The sequence below is a fragment of the Saccoglossus kowalevskii genome, chromosome 11 (genome assembly GCF_978046115.1).
Source record: "Saccoglossus kowalevskii chromosome 11, keSacKowa6.1, whole genome shotgun sequence".
Taxonomy (NCBI): Eukaryota; Metazoa; Hemichordata; class Enteropneusta; family Harrimaniidae; genus Saccoglossus; species Saccoglossus kowalevskii.
Window position 1 is genome coordinate 12,262,552 of NC_140651.1, and position 20,040 is coordinate 12,282,591.

The 20,040-nt window shown below is 34.5% G+C and overlaps 1 protein-coding gene across 2 annotated transcripts; it reads left to right on the top strand.

Moving 5' to 3' along the window:
* Window positions 1–368: 368 nt before the first annotated feature.
* Window positions 369–15,759, top strand: LOC100373581 (tyrosine--tRNA ligase, cytoplasmic-like). Of its 2 annotated transcripts, none has more exons than XM_085505767.1 (14): window positions 369–540; window positions 1,369–1,433; window positions 2,058–2,207; window positions 3,056–3,231; window positions 3,984–4,029; window positions 4,531–4,695; window positions 8,221–8,272; window positions 8,822–8,862; window positions 9,544–9,688; window positions 10,772–10,993; window positions 11,566–11,657; window positions 12,696–12,889; window positions 14,424–14,562; window positions 14,737–15,759. In XM_085505767.1, the coding sequence occupies exons 2-14, from the start codon at window positions 1,374–1,376 to the stop codon at window positions 14,845–14,847; spliced, it is 1,593 nt and encodes a 530-aa protein (XP_085361893.1). In that variant the 5' UTR covers window positions 369–540; window positions 1,369–1,373; the 3' UTR covers window positions 14,848–15,759. The 2 variants fall into 2 exon arrangements, with proteins under 2 accessions (XP_085361893.1, XP_085361894.1); XM_085505768.1 differs by having other exon boundaries at window positions 372–536.
* Window positions 15,760–20,040: the final 4,281 nt, after the last annotated feature.

The following is a 20,040-nucleotide window of genomic DNA, read 5'->3' on the forward strand; positions in this document are numbered from 1 at the left end:
ATTCCTCGTGTTCTCGTATGAGTAAATACAGGAAACGCCTGTATAACGAAATATGTATAATTTCTGTTTGGTATCCACAATATTGTAACTGCGTATATTTTTTTTTTTTACAAATTCATTGAAATATAAACAAAACGATGTCGCAAATAAAGCTCGAAGTACTGCCGAAATCATCTAATTGAATCAGGCTGTATCGTTAGTATGACTGCCTTTCGTTGTATTGTAACTTCCGATATTTTCGATCGTAGCCCTAAATATTCTGTCTATAATATTAATATTATTGAATTTTAGTATAAAGATGAATTGCTTACTTTAATATAAACTATAAATCCAAACAATGCATTCGACATGGCCATGTGTAGTTTAATCTCACCCAGCTTAGGGTGTATTTTTCCCATCTGATGTAATACATTGGTAAACGTGTTTCCAAGAAGGAGTACCAACTGTCTCGAACAGTACCGTCCATTCTCATTTCATCGACCGACTCAAACAACTAATATTTCTGATAGTTTTTGTCCAATAATTCAGATCTGCTTGTAAGTAAGTATTTATATTTAATGGACATAATTTAATTAATATGTGCCGTGAGTGACAGTTTTGGCATATGGACACAAAGTGTCTAATGGTTAATTAGCTAGCCATTAGTCATCTGTATTATGCTTGGCTGTAGGCACTTTTGATAATATGAATTGCTTTTATGGAAAGACTTTCCAATGTACCCCACCTCTAACCTAACCCTCTGACTCCCCCCCTCAAATTAATTGTGTATACCCCTTTTGAGGACACCTATAAAACTGGGGCTTGAAGCTTTGGGTTAGAGTTCGTGTGAGGGGTGGGGTACACTGAAAAGTCTTTATGTCTTATTTAACTTGGGGAAAATACTTATGACAGACAGAAAAATATTACCATTAAAGCGCGGTGGTCGTCGCATGTTCATGTAAACAAACAATGTATTTTACACATGTTTTATACATCGCTATGAGTCTCATATCGAACAGGACGCGACACGACGACCACTGCCCTTTAAGCATTTACTAATTTCACATATAATCTACGTAATAATATACACCATTTCTTTAATGTTTGCTAATTAAGACAGAAACAAAAATATTACCATTAAAGCGCGGTGGTCGTCGCATGTTCATGTAAACAAACAATGTATTTTACACATGTTTTATACATCGCTATGAGTCTCGTATCGAACAGGACGCGACATGACGACCACTGCCTTTTAAGCATTTACTAATTTCACATATAATTCACGTAATAATGTACAACATTTCTTTAATGTTTGCTAATAAAGCAAACAGTATGCCAATATATGAAACTTGCAATATATATATACCATCTGTAAACATCTTGTTGCAGATACCATGGCAACAAGTGAAGATGAAGCGAAAAAGAGACATCATTTGATCACCAGGAACTTACAGGTAGCGTGTTGTGTTTCAATTTCTATGATTGATATGTTGTACTAGATCAATGAAGTATGCTTCTTAACAGTCTTGGAAATTTGCATTTTTTGCTACTGACTGGTGCTACTGACATCACAAAAAATGTTGGTGACCCAAATAAATATTTACTGGCCAGTCCAACAATTTAGTCAGAATCTTTACTGACAATTGTTCCCCACACAATATATTCTCAGAACCAAGATCTTGGTTGTGCATAAACAAGTTTTATTCAAACTTGGTACAAACATTGCCTTGGTAAATATTATTTTTTTTTATTAGATTTGATATGGCAGACAGGTGGCCATTTTGTTTTATAACAAATCTGTTTCAAGATGAACATCTCTGACATGCCTTGACCAATCATGTTCAGACTTCACAAATACGTCATGTCTTTCGTATGCACATGCTTTTCAATCAAATTCAAAATGGCTGTATGGCGGCCATTTTTGTGCATCAGAATCAATTTCCACCATCCTGGAACCAGATGAAATCAATCAACTTTATATATATATATGGTATACATCATGTAATTTGTGATTCTAATATCTGACTGGTTTTGTTTCCTGTCAGTGAATTGTTTCTTTACATTTTCTCACCTTTCAGGAAGTTCTCGGCGATGATCGTCTTCTGCAGATGCTGAAAGATGGAAAAGACATCAATATCTACTGGGGGACTGCCACAACGGGAAAACCTCATGTAGCATATTTTGTGCCAATGAGTAAAATTGCTGATTTTCTCAGAGCTGATTGTCATGTAAGTGTCATCTTTTGTCAGATTAAAAAATATTTTTGGTATTTTTTTTTTTTTCACAAATTTAAATCAAGATCTGTAGTCAGTGGGAAATAATGTCTGAAAAATGTTTAAACGTAAAATGAACATTTGGGAAATCAAACCCTGATGATGTCAAAACCAAGTTCGCATCTTACGGTAATTGAGTCCAGTAAAGACATAAAGCTTTGGTCAATATAAAGTTTTTATAAATATACGTTTTTATAATTCAAAATAAATGTTAGAATTAAAATTGACCAATCCGGCAATAGTATTGTGCCTTTAATGTTAGTTCTAGTTAATATTAATGAGATAGTTCAATATTAACCAATCAGCAAGCACCTCATTTTAAATATGTGGGCAGTGGCAGTTGCTATGTAATGGGAAAGCATGCTCATACATTATGATCGTAGACGATGTTTCAGCCAATCGCTATTGAATATTAGAATTTGAATAAATTTATAGATTTATATATATATATACGTTTATAAGCACAATTTTGTGCCTTTCACTGTAAGTCCAACAAAAAGAGTTTTAAACATCATTTTGCTTCCTATCATTTTGATAATTATTGTTTGTTTGAATCAACTTTAAGAATAATTAATCACATGACTTTTTTCTCTTTGATGTCATTTTAAAACTATGCTGGAAGAAAACTAAATTACGTTGTTGATATTTTTCAGACATTTCATGAAAATTTGCATAATTTACAAGTACATGTATATTTATTTTCTCTTACCAAGTCACTTTATACTGAAGAATAAAAGAACGCAACTCAGGAGTAAATTTTGAGAAAATTGTTTTCTTAGTTTGAGTGTTTTTCACTTGTGTAGGTGACGATTCTGTTTGCTGACCTCCATGCATACCTAGATAACATGAAAGCACCGTGGGAATTACTGGCATTGAGAACGCAGTACTACGAAGCTGCCATCAAGGGAATGCTGGAATCCATCGGAGTGCCATTGGAAAAACTCAAGTTTATTCGTGGCACAGAATTTGAGCTTTCTAGGTGATTATAGCTACTGTAAACTAATTTCAAAGAAACTAATTTTCATAAATTTTGTCATCAAATCGTAAAAAATTTCTAGCAGTTAAAATTAGGCATTTTGCAGTATAAGTTTTCAGTGTTTAAATTTGTGTTGCTATAAATGTTCGCCAATTGTTAAATTGTGAGTTTTCATGAAGATAAAAATGTTTTCATTGGCATAAAATTGAAATATTTGACTTGAGCAAAAATAGAGTGGTTTTAGTGTGAAGCTATAGTGCCTGCAAGCATTCTTACACAGCATACTCTTTGTTTTCTATAATAATTAATAATAATTTCTGCATTGTGAATGATTTGTTGTTGTATATTCAGTGGGCTTTATTCAACATGATTGAACCAGACTAGATCAAGGCCAATATATGTACTGTAAAATTTGTATTAGAAGCCTTGGTTTCTATTAAAATGGTACAATGCAACAGAGGAGTGTGGTTTCTATTAGAGCATCTACACATACGAGAAATGATGAATTTTTGCTTCTCAATTGTTCAAAATGAATGGGTGCGACTTTTATTAAGGATGCAGCTTTTAATGCAGATTTTACGGTAATTTATTTCATCCAGCTAAAACTGTCAATTGTATAGGATTATATAAACTATATACCAGCCATGCCTATCATGTGTAAATAAGACTTAATACTAAACAAATCATAAATAACACTCCAGGAATGAATTTTCATCGTATTGATATATTTATTTATTTATTTTTATATATTGTAGAGAGTACACCTTAGATGTATACAGATTGACATCATTAGTCACACAGGTGAGTTCTAAAAAAAGAATTGTGGATTGTACATTATTCTGGAGAACGAACATCAGAGTTTTTTCACCGTCTGACAACCGCATGCGATAAAAACAACGGATGGGAACTCATAACGAAATTGTACTTTAGCTAGTTGTTGAGACTCTCCTTGAGTATAACAGTATAACATGATTACCCTTACAAGTGTAACCTATGTAAATTTGGTTGTTCAAGATTATCACATAGTTGAGTGTGTGCTATTTTCTCTACTTCAGCTGTTGGCTCTTCAACTGGCGTTCCACAGCAGCACAGGCTGAGCCCATTGAAATACATGGTACAGTGGTCGTTGCCTTAGCAACATAGATTAGTTTCAAGAGAAATGAACTTCAAGTAATATTGTAACAGTGACATGTTCATTGGCTTTCTAAAGGCAGAAATCACGGCAACTTTCATGCTATTCAGTCCCAGTAAAAATATTACTGTTTATAATAAATACACAAAACTAAATTGCTGCCTTTTCAGCATGATGCCAAGAAAGCAGGTGCTGAGGTTGTTAAGCAAGTGGATCATCCGTTGCTAAGTGGATTGCTGTATCCAGGGTTACAAGCGCTGGATGAAGAGTACCTCAAGGTAGACTGCCAGTTTGGAGGAGTTGATCAGCGCAAGATTTTTACATTTGCTGAGAAGGTAAAATAACAGTTATTAATTTAATGTGTGTTTTTAGCTCCGCTGTCGACTTTGTCGAGCGGAGCTTATCATATGAGTGATTGTCCGTCGTCGTCCGTCGTCCGTGTCAATGTTTTACTTTTTCGACTTCTTCTTGAAAACTACAAGCCTGAATGCTTTGATACTTGGTGTATATGTACCTTGGGTAGACCTCTCTTAGGTTTGTTCATTTCATGTTGATATCTTCAATTCTCTAATTTTGGTGAATATTTTTGTCATTTTTGGTAAAAAGTGATATTTTCGACTTCTTGTTAAAAACCGCAAGTGCAATTGCTTTGATATTACATATATAGGTACTACATGTGGACCTCTCTCAGATTTGTTCATTTTGTAATGATATCTTTAATTCTCTAATTTTGGTGAATATTTTTGTCATTTTTGGTAAAAAGTGATATTTTCGACTTCTTGTTAAAAACCGCAAGTCCAATTGCTTTGATACTACATATATAGGTACTACATGTGGACCTCTCTCAGATTTGTTCATTTCGTGATGATATCTTCAATTCTCTAATTTTGGTGAATATTTTTGTAATTTTTGGTAAAAAGTGATATTTTGGACTTCTTGTTAAAAACCACAAGTGCAATTGCTTTGATATTACTTATATAGGTACTACATGTGGACCTCTCTCAGATTTGTTCATTTTGTGATGATATCTTTAATTCTCTAATTTTGGTGAATATTTTTGTAATTTTTGGTAAAAAGTGATATTTTCGACTTCTTGTTAAAAACCAATAGTTCAATTGCTTTGATATTACATATATAGATACTACATGTAGACCTTTCTCAGATTTGTTCATTTCGTGATGATATCTTCGATTCTTTAATTTTGGTGAATATTTTTGTCATTTTTGGTAAAAAGTGATATTTTCGACTTCTTGTTAAAAACTGTAAGTCCGATTGCTTTGATATTACATATATAGGTACTACATGTGGACCTCTCTCAGATTTGTTCATTTTGTGATGATATCTTCAATTCTCTAATTTTGGTGAATATTTTTGTAATTTTTGGTAAAAAGTGATATTTTCGACTTCTTGTTAAAAACCGCAAGTCCAATTGCTTTGATACTACATATATAGGTACTACATGTGGACCTCTCTCAGATTTGTTCATTTCGTGATGATATCTTCAATTCTCTAATTTTGGTGAATATTTTTGTAATTTTTGGTAAAAAGTGATATTTTCGACTTCTTGTTAAAAACCGCAAGTCCGATTGCTTTGATACTATACATATTGTTCATTTTCTAATGATGTCTTCAGTTCTTTAATTGAAATGTGCATTGCTAACAGCGGAGCTATCTCAGCCGATAGGCTGCTTGTTAAAATTTGTATTAGAAACTGTCGTTTCTATTAAAAAGGTACAATGCAACAGATGGGGTGTGGTTCCTAATACAGACTGGAGCATTTACACATATAATAGTGAATTTTTGGTTCTTAAGGTGCAGCTTTTAAGATTTTTCAGCATTGTTCTTTTTTCTTTAATCTTGCTTATTTTCTGCATTTTTAATCTTAATTTCCTAAAATAACTGACAGATGCATCTGTCTGCACACATTGGTTTCAGCTGTGTTGTTGTATCAAAAACACCTGTGGCTGACTCACAACAATATAATACCGTATTACCCCGTGCACGCGCCCAGGGGCCTGAACATACGAAATCGGGAAAAATTGGGGGTGGGCGCTTACCCCGAGGACCACCCCAAAAAAGATTTCAAAAAGTTGTTTTTGTGATCGTATGATAAGGTCAAATAAAGGAATGCTTTCGTACACTTTGTCCACGTACTTATTTCTTGATTTATGCGAGGTTTCAATAAACGTGAGCACTCGGTCAAGAACTGTAGGAACACTAAGACACAGGGTCGAATTTCAAGAATAAAACTTATTTTATGTCAGCGAATGAAGTTGTATTACTCACTGAAATTGGCTACAAAGTATGGTAAGTATTGTAATCAATGCACGGTTACATTTTTAGTAACCGTGATCAGTGCAAGTCAAAACGGCCGGGAAAAACAACCGCAAGTAATCCAAGATGGCGATGACCTCATTAGCGCAATTTTGTTCACGCACGTATTGATACATCGCATCGTAAATACTGAAGAATAATAGACAGGGTTATGAAACAAATAAACCTTTTATTACTGATGTGAAATGTTTACAAACTATTGTGAATACATAAACATATCCAAATGGCGATACATAAAAAACAGACTGAAAATAAACTCTGGTCGACCTCATTAACATGATTTATTCACGCACCCACACACGTGACAAAATTACAAAAATAACGATGATGCAACAAGTTCCCATCGTCAGCATGCCTCATTATGGTTATCGTAATGGACTTGAGGTCGGCAAAATGCTTATTCTTCAACGACAGAAAAATAATCCACATGACCGTAATGCCAGAGCTGTGATGAAGGATGGAAAGAAAGTAGCAAGTTTACGACGTGATGTCTCAAAAGTGCTAGCTCCCGTTATGGACTCACAGTCAGCGAAAAATGCTACGTTTTGAAATCATTTAGTTAAGTGCTTCAAACCACTCACCAAGGTATGGATCGTTGCAATATTGCAATATTGGATTCATTGTGAATGAAGAGAAAGCAGAACGTGTGCGCCACATGCTGCGTGGTTCATCTTACATCGTTAAGTTCCAATGAGTTTTTACGTGACAACACAAACAAAACGGCCCTTTTCAGGGCCACCACACACTCCACAAAGAGAACTACCGTAACAAACACAATATTTAAATAAATCGAACGCGTTCGTTTTTGACAAATAAAACTTTATTGTTGACCCCGTTCTTGGCTAAAAATCACCCTGGGCGTTTAACCGAGGATGTCCCCAACATGTAACTTTTGTGAAAACAGGGGGGTGGGTGCTTGCCCAGGGAGGGGCGCGTGCCCGGGGTAATACGGTATATATAATGATTATGTTAATCAATGGTTACAAATAGCAACAATGTTTTGATTCCTTGTCAATCAAATTGCATGAAATGCTGTCACACGTATCAGTGTATAACAATGGTCAATTATGATTGTGTAGCGACTAATTGTATATTCGCAGATATGACAAACAAAAAAGTTTATCAATTTAAAAATAAAATAATTTTTTTTGGTGTAATTTCATAACTGATATTGTAAACCGTTATTCGTTTACTTGTACAAATACTCTTGTTTATGATTGTTTTGAGTCCAAATGGCAAATAAAAAGGAGAACTCTGACGTTAAATCTTCTGAACAACTCGTTGTAACAAAGTACTGAGACAACAGATGTTTGTGATGTGCATGTGAAAAAACATCACAAAATCACCATTTTTTCACGCCAACATTGTTTTATGTATATTGCAACAATGTACGCAAAAAATTGGTGGATGCGTAATGAAAATATGCAAGCTAACTGGAAACACTGCTTATATATTGGCATACTTTTGTTTCCATAGCAATGGTTCAGAAATAAACAATAACAGAAAATCTGATTTTCTCTCAACAGTATCTTCCACAGCTTGGTTATAAAAAAAGAATTCATCTTATGAACCCCATGGGTAAGGAAGTAAATTTTCATTTTTTTTTTTTCATCATTTTGTCAAACTTACAATAAGGATTGTACTTGCAGTGTGGCTTCTATGCTATAATGTTTTTATGAAAACAGTGCAAAGTATGCACAAATGCAGTACAGTGATTGTATCAGCCGATCAATGTGTTCCTGTATTGCCTGAGTGCATACTTTGCAGTATTCTCTAATGTTCTTGTTATACATCTTTTTTCTGCTTGTAATAACAATTTAAAGAGAAATAAACAAACAACGTTTCATGCCGTGCAAACATTTGCGTTTAGGGACTGGATTCTATTTCATTCATGCACTGATATTGATTTTGTGTCTAAAGTAAACAAAAGAACATATTTGAATGTGATGTAAACATGATGCATAATTTCTGAATGAGGAAGTCGTTCAATTGTGTTCACTCTTTAAATCTCTCTCATTCGTCAAATTCATCAAACATTATTGTGAAATAATTGTTATGTATATCTATTTCTATTTTTACCCTTGACATGATTAATTTAACTGAAGATATTATGCCAATTTTTTTCAGTTCCTGGTTTGACAGGAGCAAAAATGAGTTCATCAGAAGAGGTGAGACTAATTTGCATTATTTTATTTGCCTGTCATTACATCATTACAATACCCGTACACATATTCTGACCCCTAGAAGTAATTGCTGCTCTTTCCCAGTGTGTAAATTTCTGCCATTGTTAACTGTTTGTATATTGGCAGAAAAATGGGCAAGTAATCCAAATTATCTTCAGCTTGGAAACATTTCTTTTTTGTATTTAGCTTTAAACGGCCATATAAATATTGACAGTGTGTTTCTGGTAACATTGAATACAAGAATAGGGTCGGGTGGGTAGGTAGGAATAACTTTTTATTTTATGAAAATTAATTAATTATTCTCAATTTATTATTCCACAAAACTGCTTGATCCATATTTTTACAGTGTATTTTTCAATAATACCCCACCCTTTGCATGTACAGGTTGAAATTTTGGGTAAAAAATTAAAGAAATTGATGTCGAGCTGAAAGTATATTCAACTGCCCATTTCCAGTTTGGCCACAAAAAGATGCAGGTTCGGCCTGAAAAATCTAGGCACACTCAGGTTACTGGAAAAACATTGTTTTTTTATTATTTGGCCTTATATGGGGACAATATAAAAGTATGGAAATTAGTTCAGTGACTCATTCATGTCGTGATCTTGACCCTACGTTATCTAGAATAACATTCATACTAAACAATATTGTACACTGTCTTTGTTTCAGGATTCCAAAATAGATCTACTAGACAATTCCAATTCAGTTAAAAAGAAACTAAAGAAAGCCTTTTGTGAACCGGGCAATGTAGAAGACAATGGAATACTGTCATTCGCCAAACATGTTGTGTTTCCATTATTTAGCGAAGGTCAAAGTAAGTGAAAAACACTTGAGGCAAATTGTAAAATTCTTTATTTTCGCTGATAGGACATTTTTCCTGTTTTGAATACAGTTTATTTTCACTGAATTTTGATGAGTATGCATATAAAATGTAGGAAAAAAATGTATTTTTGCTGGATTTTATTTTTATTGATTCATTCCTTTAGCTATGTTTATATGGCAGTCAGATTGGTTCAATTGCTACGAGAGCTTCCTTTTTTAATTAATTGGTGTCCCAGTTCTCATATTTTTTTCTCACACTGAATTCTAAGCAAGGACCTGGCAATTTTCTAACTACATTCTTCCTTGTGAAAAATCCTAATCAAATTCGAGCAATAATCTGTTTATTTTCTTGAAAATTGTTGATGACAGGGAGTCGGAAATATTTGATCTGATTTTGTTCTGCAGTAGCATATTAAATTATTGATCAGAGTCAGATTACTTTCATGTTAGATTTTTTCTAACACTATTACAAAATAATTTTCACTCTAACCCATTACCAACTGTATCTGTATTTCATATTGTGAAACCCGTTACAAAATGGTGGATGAGGTTAACAAGCTTTTGACTCTTCTCCATGAAGAATTATTAAATGCACTCTCGTATCTCAAAGATTTTCATATATAATTAGCTGGTAGAGCAGCAGTTAATGAAAAAGTATGTGCCAAAATTTAGGTGAAATAGAAAATAAAATAAAATTTAGGAAAAAGATATATTCACTAGATTTTATTTTCAAAAATAGCGAGTTAATGTACTTCACAGTATATATTTTTATATTTAAATTATCAAGAAAAGAATGAGCTTCTGATCGGAATGTCATGGTCTTCTCTTTAATTTAAATACAAATACTACTGTTAAGGATTTCTATATTAAAACGTTGCACAATGCAATGTATATGAAAACTGATTACAGTCTCCACCCTTCACACTGGATTTTAATCAGAATTACGTAAGATACATTGACAACAGTATTTAAAAAATGATAATATTTACAGTCTACATCTGAATCGACCAATCAGATTAGAATGTGGAAAATATGAACGCTTCAGTGGTTTCACTATGTTTTTTTATTGTTGCAGAATTTGTCATACAAAGAGATGAGAAGTTTGGAGGCTGTGTGGAATACCCGGATCACGATTCCTTGAAGGAAGCTTTCAGAAAGGAGGAGGTTCATCCCGGCGATCTGAAGCTGGCCGTGGAAGGCTACCTCGATAAATTACTCGATCCAATCAGGAAGAAATTTGAATCTAAAGAGTTGAAAAAATTGGTCAGTCAAGCCTACCCTTCATTGCCTAAAGCAAGTAAGTCTGAGGGCGAGAGATTTTTGTTTGTATGTGCCGGGTAATATGAAAGGACTTATTTGAATAAATCACTGTAATAGTTAGCATGTCCCCCCCCCCCCCCCCCCAGCATCAGATTTTGGCTTCAAGTTCAAATCCCATGTCCATTCATTCAGAGACTCAAAGTAAATACTGCCCACTTGCCAGGCTTCCATTATTATTCGGAGATTCGAAGATTGCTAACTTGATAAATAAGGGACCTAAAGTTGACAGGCTTGTGTGTTGTCTCTATCTTTGGGGCAAAAATTACTGTATTAATATCATAATGATACATGAAATCTTTTTCAATGGAGACTCTAAATGCAACTTGCTTGTTTTTTTTTATTTTTGAAGTAAATACAAAAATAATTATATCAATCGGTTAATTTAAAGTAAGACAAATATTACGGAGTGAAGAGTTCATCACTTCGGAATTTCAATTTATAAAAGCATCTTGAGTTGTGTTAACCACAATCAACAAGCAGATGTTTTACGCAAGGAAACAAACCTGATGAATCTGATTCAATTCTTCTTCTGTTTGCTATTTTTTATAGAGGGCGGTAAGAGTGGTGCGGCTGCTGCGACAGAAGAGATCACGCCAGCGAGGTTGGATCTTAGAATTGGTAAAATAACGTCAGTGGAGAAGGTGTGTATTTTAATGCTTATTATTTAGCTATACTGAGTGTTTGTGTATTTCTAGGAAATTGCAATTTCTCTGTCTTTCGGTAAATAAAGTTAGTCGTGCAATGAAAGCCTAATATTTAATGTGATACATGTTTCGCCATTGCGTTCCATTGGCTCTGAATCTGAATAACATTTTGACGTTAAATTCTGTAACGAAAAATTAAGAAATAATAATAATAATAACTTTATTTAATTAAGCACAACAATTCCAACATATGAAGATCAAAGGCGCTGATACAATAAACAATCAGTCAACTATTAAAAGCACATTTAAATAAGTGCATTTTCAGTATGGATTTAAAAATGTCTACTGAAGGACTAGAACGAACAGACAGAGGTAATTCATTAAAAAGTTTAGGACCTAAATTTTCAAAAGCACGGTCTTTGTATAACACCTTGGACTTTTTACTACACATCTGACAAGTTTAAAATATTTAAAATAAAAACATATTAAAACTATTATAGTCTAAAATAATTTCACGTGAATTTCACATTTGTAGGAAGTTTAAATATTTGTTTATGATCATCACGATCAAATGTGTCATCTGTGGGTCTGTGATATCCATATGCCTGTTATGGGGCCACAGTGGTCTACATTACGCACCAGTTGAGTTTTTGCATAAAACAAGCTGAAAATAGTCAATATCATGACAAATTAAACACTTGATATCATAATAACAATAGTGAACTCTACAATTCTACGCTGTCTCACCTTGCATAATCTACTCATCGAATACAGTGCATTTTTTTGATATTATTACCTCATAATGGCTTTGTACATTTCGATAAAATTGTGCATGTATAACAAATTCTATGTTCTGGAAAATATCTATAGTAATTTATATTTTGCAGATATTTTTGCTTGTCTTAAGTTTATGTGAGCAACCCCCAACCCCCACCTTAAGTTACTGGCTATAAAATACCAGTAGTGAAAATAGTGGTTAAAATGATTGCGTCACTCAGATGTCATCGGTTGCAATTGATACTTTTCTTTCCTCAGCATCCTGATGCCGATACCCTGTATGTAGAGCAGATTGACATTGGTGGTGGTGAGACACGTACTGTGGTGAGCGGGCTGCAAGGGTTGGTGCCGATGGAGGAATTACAAGACAGACTGGTCGTAATGTTATGTAATCTCAAACCTGTAAAGATGAGAGGAGTTGAATCTAAGGCAATGGTGATGTGTGCAGCTAAGTAAGTATCTGATCAGTTACCATGGTTACTGTACATGCCTAGCAGCAATTAGCTTATGACAGCAATAGTATTTGTATAAATTTCATAACAATTTAAACAACAAAAATACTTTAACACTCGTAGGGTAGAGAATAAAAGCTTGTGAAACTTAATTGTCTAGATTGATTGAAAAATAGTTAGTAACTTTACTCGCTACAAGTGTCTCATTTGTGCAGGTCTTAGCAAGTCTATGGGGAAGGAACTGGCGCCCTCTTTAGACATGTTTTAGTAGATATACATACATCATTTTTATGATATTTTATCTTATTGTCTTTCTTGTGTTTTTTTTCATCCACACTTTATTAGTCCCTGTTCGGACGCAGTCCGAAAACAGGGACTTATGTTTTGCCCTGTGTGCGTCCGTACGTCCGTGCGTCCGTGATCACCTGTATCTCGAACATGCATGGACCGATTAAGTTCAAACTTCACTCATACATCACACATTATATGGGACATATGCACATGCTTTTTTTTCATGATCCGATTAACGATAGCCGAATAGCGGCCATTTTAAGGCCGAAAATGCATCAAAATCGCACATTTTCACCATTTCGGACCCGGATCTCAGTTATGCATGGACGGATTTCATTCAAATTTGGTACATACATTAAACATAATAGGACCTTGATGCACGTCATTTTTTTTTTTCGGATCAAGTTCGAAATAGCCGACTGGCGGCCATTTTGTTTTAAAGAATTCAGTTCTGGATCCGTATCCGAGACATGCTTGGATTGATCGAGTTCAAACTTCACACACACAAGGTACATCATGTCACAAATATGTATGTGCATTTGTTTCATGATCTCATTAACGATAGCCAAATGGCGGCCGCTTTAAGGCCGAAAATGCATTGAAATCGCACATTTTCACCATTCCGGACCCGTATCTCAGTTATGCATGGATGGATTTTGTTCAAATTTGGTACATACATTAAACATAATAGGACCTTGATGCACGTCTTTTTTTTTTTTCGGATCAAGTTCGAAATAGCCGACTGGCGGCCATTTTGTTAAAGAATTCAGTTCTGGATCCGTATCCAAGACATGTCTGGATTGATCAAGTTCAAACTTCACACACACATGGTACATCATGTCACAAATAGATATGTGCCTTTGTTTCATGATCTGCTTAACAATAGCGAAATGATGGCCATTTTAAGGCCGAAAATGCATCAAAATCACGTATTTTCACAATTCCAGAACCGGATCTCAGTCATGCATGGATGGATTTTGTTCAGATTTAGCACAATGTGTTGTACATATGCAGGTGCATTTCGGTCATGATCTGCTTTGAATGTATATGTCACTCAAATATGAACGGAACGGGGACGTGTCATTGACAATGACTTGTTGTAATTTAACTCAAGATCCTATAAAGGATACGATATCAATAAAGTTTATTATTATTATTATTATTATTATTACATGTAAATTCCCACAATGCACTATGGTAGCTGTTTGATCTATGACCTCATTGCTTGTTTGTTTTTCTCCAGTGATGAGACCCATACTGTTGAACCATTAGAGCCTCCAGAGGGCAGTGCACCAGGTGATAAAGTATTCATTGAAGGTTATGATAAGGGTACTCCCGACCAAGAATTGAAACCAAAAAAGAAAATATTTGAAAAATTGCAAGTAAGTTGGAGAGTGTGGTTACTTATGAAAACATATTTTCAAAATCACCATGCATGATATTGCCAGAAAAATTGGCAGAAGTCTTATATAGGTTCAGAGAAGATCAAAAACATTACTCGATGTTACTGACTAATAAAATTATGGTCAAATGCTTTTTCTTCTTCATTATTTTAGGCTGATTTTAGAACAACGTCAGAGTGTGTTGCTGAATGGAACGGTTCCGCTTTTATGACAAAATTAGGAATTATTAAAGTGAAGACTCTAAAAGGAGCGACAATACGATAATTATCAAATTGAATCCAAATTAAATTGTCTATACTCTGTGTTATGTGATGTCACAGGAAATCCTTTGACTGTTCTGACCGGTAATCAATAGGTCGTCCATTCACAGATGTATTAAATTAAATACTCTATAGTTATTGGACAGTGAAATGTACATTTTCATTTTATTCACATCAACATGTAATTTTCAAAAAAAAAAATGCAATGCTTCCAAACAGAATGATATTGACTGTACTTTATTCATTTATATTAACAGGTTTGCATATTTCAAAACCTGTATTGTACAGATATTTTCAGTTATATTCACGTTTGTATGCATACTCCCATGATAATATACAGAAGTCATGGAGACGACCAATCATTGATGACACGAACTTCTGTCATGACTATTATATAAATACTTTTGAGTATTTGCTTTTCAATTCACTGACTCGTTATTAGATTTCTAAACATGGCTGGATTCCAGGCTACATTCACACGTACATAAACACTAAATTTTGATATGAATATTCATGAACTACAATTGACAGGTATTCCTGCCCAGAAGCACGTTTTGAAATAATTTCAGCTTTCTAATCAGTTCAAATTTGCATGAGAAAGGACACGACTGTCCCAGATGCTTTATAGTGCAAAATTTTAATGAGATGCAAATGATATGCAAATGAACTTAGAGTTAACCATGAGGATTTTCGCTCACTGAAAAAACTCCTACATACATACAAACTAAACACAAATCAATCGTTTTATTTTGACTAAAATGCACCAGTTTCTCTTGTAATAAGTATATTTTAAAGACAACACATGTTACCCGGATCAAATGACAGGGGTGTAAATACTTTCTGGCGGTCTGTATAACTAACCAAAACTTCAATGATTTAAAATAAAATAAAATAAAATGAACATTTGAATGCATAATCCTGTACTTCGTGAATAATGATTATGGTTTAATTCGATACATCAATAAAAAAATGACATCTGATCACAAGACTGTCTTGTCATCTTAGTCTTGTTTCTGACTTCTTGAATTTACAAGGTAAATTTACTGCCTTTATGTATTATTCACAGAAAACTTAATTTACGACTTTATATGAAACTATGCAAGCAGACAAGGCTCATTTTAGGCAGTGCAGTTGTTGATTAAAAGTTTACTTTTACAAAGTGTTGAAAGTACAGTGAAAAATTATACACTGAATTACTGAAAGCCGTGAAAGTTTTTATATTCAAGATTTATTTAACTTTTTTTTTTATAAATCTCAAATGATTGTTAATTTGATTAAATCACAATGCCTGCACAGAATTCTACAATGGTCAGGGCGACTTTTGACCCACCAGTACAATACGAATGATTGAAGCCAAAGTGTGATATTAATATAGTATTGAAAAAGTATATCTTCAACCAATTAGTTTGCACTATGAATAGACTTGTTCTGTGTAAATCAGAGAAAATTGAGGGGTTTAATTCATTAATAATTTACGGGTTTTTAATTTTTCTGTTTTCGTTGATAATTAAAATTGGGTAAATTAAATTAGAATAACAATGTCCATGCCAAGCCAGTTTGTAAACTTAAAACCCTGAAATTGCTCAAAACATCAAAATAGTTCAACCTTTGAAACAAATTCATGCTTGATAACACTGATTCTGTTATTGATAATATCCCAGTTTTGTTTCTGTTTCAACTGAACTCCAGTGTTCATGAAAAATATAGTTTATTACTTTGACAAAACAGGGTGGCACACAACAAAATCCATTGGCTTACAAGAAATATACCAGGATGGACATGTTATGAGCCCCCACCATGTGAATGCGAGAACTCTGAAATAATACACAACTCAAAAAACTGTGTTAGTAATGAAGCTTCATCTGCGAGGGCTGTAATGTAATGAGAGATTGCAGCGTGACTGCAATCTGAGGTACAGGCAGCGAAGGCTGCGGCTATACTGTGGAGGATCAGCATTGGCTACAAGGAGTTAGTAGTTATGGTAGACGCACAGTGGTTGCGAACTACCAAGGTTAGCTGTTTGAAGCAGATGGATGGTCAATGAGGTATTAATAAAATACATAAATCTCTCTAGATAAAAGTACAACTATAGGTGATAAACTTATGTTTGACTACTAAAAAAAAGATTTATTGTGACCGAGAATGCCAACCAATCATTCAAATTGGCACACAAACTGTTTAGAATACATCAATTAAATCTGTTTCATTATGTTTATTATCGCAACTATAGCAACATTGTCACAAATATGGGCTTGAATTGCGCCCTCTGGGACGACTGCAAACTATGCAGTTATCTGTGAGGACGCAACTCAAGCATAAATTCCTCATTCTGGACGTAATTTTAAGTAAATTTTTGGTCAATACGTTGAAGGTTGTTGGACCAGTATTTCCTAGGATATAATTTTATTTCGATAAACCGGAAATACGGTGACCTGTTGAGATGGCCCGGCTGCATCCGTATCATCCAATGATGATTTTGTGTTCGTCCCCGTTAGATGATCAGTCCCTCAACCAATTTATGTGTAGGGAATGTTGCAGTAAGACATTGTAACAGTGCCACATCTGTCACTCTGCAAAACACAATTTCCTGTAACGGTACGATTTTGCATTTCAGATATAGGAAAAAACAAGTTTTATCAACTGGGGCCCCACATAAAAAACAATGTTATGGGTAAGATACCGATAGAGGGCGTGTTATTAGTAGTGAGTGATCAGTTTCGACTTTAGCTGTATTTCCATAGCACTTATGCAGCTTGTGCCAGTTCTCGTCAGCTGCCCTTTTCTTGTGAGATAGAAACTTTCATCACTTTTTGCCACACAAACCACAAGAAAATGGCGAAAATATAGAGCTGTCGACCTCGTATCTAATTCCACCTCCACTGAGGTGGTGAAAATCATAATCAGTTTCCGGTAAACGTCAATATTAGTATTCTATTTATCCGTGCCGCCGCCCAGGGTACCTGCCTATGTACACATTCAAAAGGCACTAAAGGTTTTCCAGTGTTTCATTATCAGACATTAACCTGTCAAGTGACAGTGTTTCCGCGATAGATAACTGTTCTAAGAATTAATACACCAAATAACTACGTACGATGAACAAATATGGAGAATGTGATAACGTGCTAGGACAGAGTCACCACGTGACACCGGAACCAGCAAATGATCTTTGTTTTGAAATACGCCATCTTGGAAACATCCGTAATCGTAATTTCTTAATAAGCAAGGATTCATATGCGTCGATAAATTATGTATAATATAAGGTACGTATCGAAAAATACATCATTCATATTCAATTTGATTTGTAAATCAACATGAAATAACGATCACATAAACACTTTTATCATCTGTGTTGCCTTTTTAATAAAAATTGAAGACTGAACCTTGCATTTACATTTTACAAAAAAAAATGTAGTAAACATTTGAACAATACATTGATAGCAATATAAAATTTACAAATTATTTAATTAATCATTATATTTCTCAAAATGTATTTGTAAAAAATGCGAAGTGCAGTTCGATGACGCTTGGTGCACTTTGCTAACATACAGTGGCGCAGAATCACGCAGAATGTTTCTTTTAAATGTTATTAACGAAAAAAAAAAATTTCCGTTTGTAAAAAGACACTTTCAAAGTCGGTGCTAGCCAGTAATGTGACTTTAAGGGCGGCAGTCGTCGTGCCGCGTCCTTTTCGATATGGGACTCATAGCGACGTATACAACGCGTGTAAAATACATTGTTTATTTACATGAAATATGAACACGCGCTGCGCGACGACCACCGCGCTTTAAGGCTATGATGTGGCTGGATGACGCCATGGCTGTTTGTACTACACTTGATACCCCCCCCCCCCCAAAAAAAAAAAAGCATTGTCCATATCGGCTGTGTTTCCGATATAATACATAGTTTAGTCTACTGTTTTTTTTCCCGTACTCCTTTTAGATTGGTTTGGCATACTACGGCAATTTCTTGTAACGGTACGATTTTGCATTTCAGATATAGGAAAAACAAGTTTTATCAACTGGGACCCCACATATTGTGTATATATTTCAATCGCCAATAGCGATAAAACTATATAGTAAAATACAAACACAAAAGTTTTGTCAACCGATAAAGGAGATGAGATATACTCAAACATCTATTACAATATTCTACATAGTCTTATTGATTATCACACATTCTTGTTGAACTATGTTTATAAATTAGCGTTAAATTTAGAGGAACGCGATTGAATAAACCTATACTTCTGTCAACACTTCATCATGTGTTTAATTGTCCAAGGTCACAACAAAAATACTGTGCTCGTTTGATGAAACATTGCGCATGTCCTCTGAATTACTGATACGTACTGACAATTACACACGCATGCGCATTCTATTCGTCACATGAATATGACTTGCCTGCTGGCGATTGACCACAATCTAACGCAACAATTACAATTACTGTGTTGGATTAGATTACACAAGTTATACACCCCCTTAACGTACTGCATTAACAGGGTACAACAAATAGGTAATACCGACAGTTGCTGTTGGCGCAAAGAGAAAACGTCATTGAACATGTCACAAAAATACGTACATTTGATTTGAAACTAATGATTAGTATAGTTCGAACTAAAATGTATTGTACAAGTAATTGTGAAATCAATACTTTTGAATACATGGACGGATTATCTGGGCTTGGATTGACAGACAGACAGACAGACAGACAGACGGACGGACGGACGAGCAGGCAGGCAGCAGGCAGGCGGACAGGCGGACAGACAGGCGTATCGCATATTGCTTTCGGATTGTTTTTTTTTTTTTTTCACTCAGTATTCGTCTTTGTTTGGAATACAAGCTATATTAAAACAAACGCATGATTATTTTCTAAACGCACCTTATGTATTTTATCACATTAAAATCTCGACATTTTCTGCAAACCGAGTCTGCAAGTGCCCACAGTCGTGTTATCAAAATGTCTTATTTACGGCACTAATGAGTTCCGAAGTGAAAATAAAGCTCTGATGGCGAAAATGTTTGAATGCAATCGGAAACTGTCATGATCAAACTACCGAAACTACAAAGATAACTTTTGACATAGGTAACTCCCGAGCAATAAGACAAAATAATCTAAGCCGTTTTCAGCGTGTACCAGATTATCCCGGCATTGCACATTGCCAAAACCTTGAAAATTCGTGATATGCATTTTGTCATAGTTT

Excerpts from the sequence above, each read along its gene's own strand:
- LOC100373581 (XM_085505767.1), top strand. The coding sequence starts at position 1,374 with ATGGCAACAAGTGAAGATGAAGCGAAAAAGAGACATCATTTGATCACC. Across the intron at positions 3,232-3,983 it reads ACAGAATTTGAGCTTTCTAG|AGAGTACACCTTAGATGTAT; the intron begins GTGATTATAGCT and ends TATATATTGTAG. Across the intron at positions 12,890-14,423 it reads ATGGTGATGTGTGCAGCTAA|TGATGAGACCCATACTGTTG; the intron begins GTAAGTATCTGA and ends GTTTTTCTCCAG.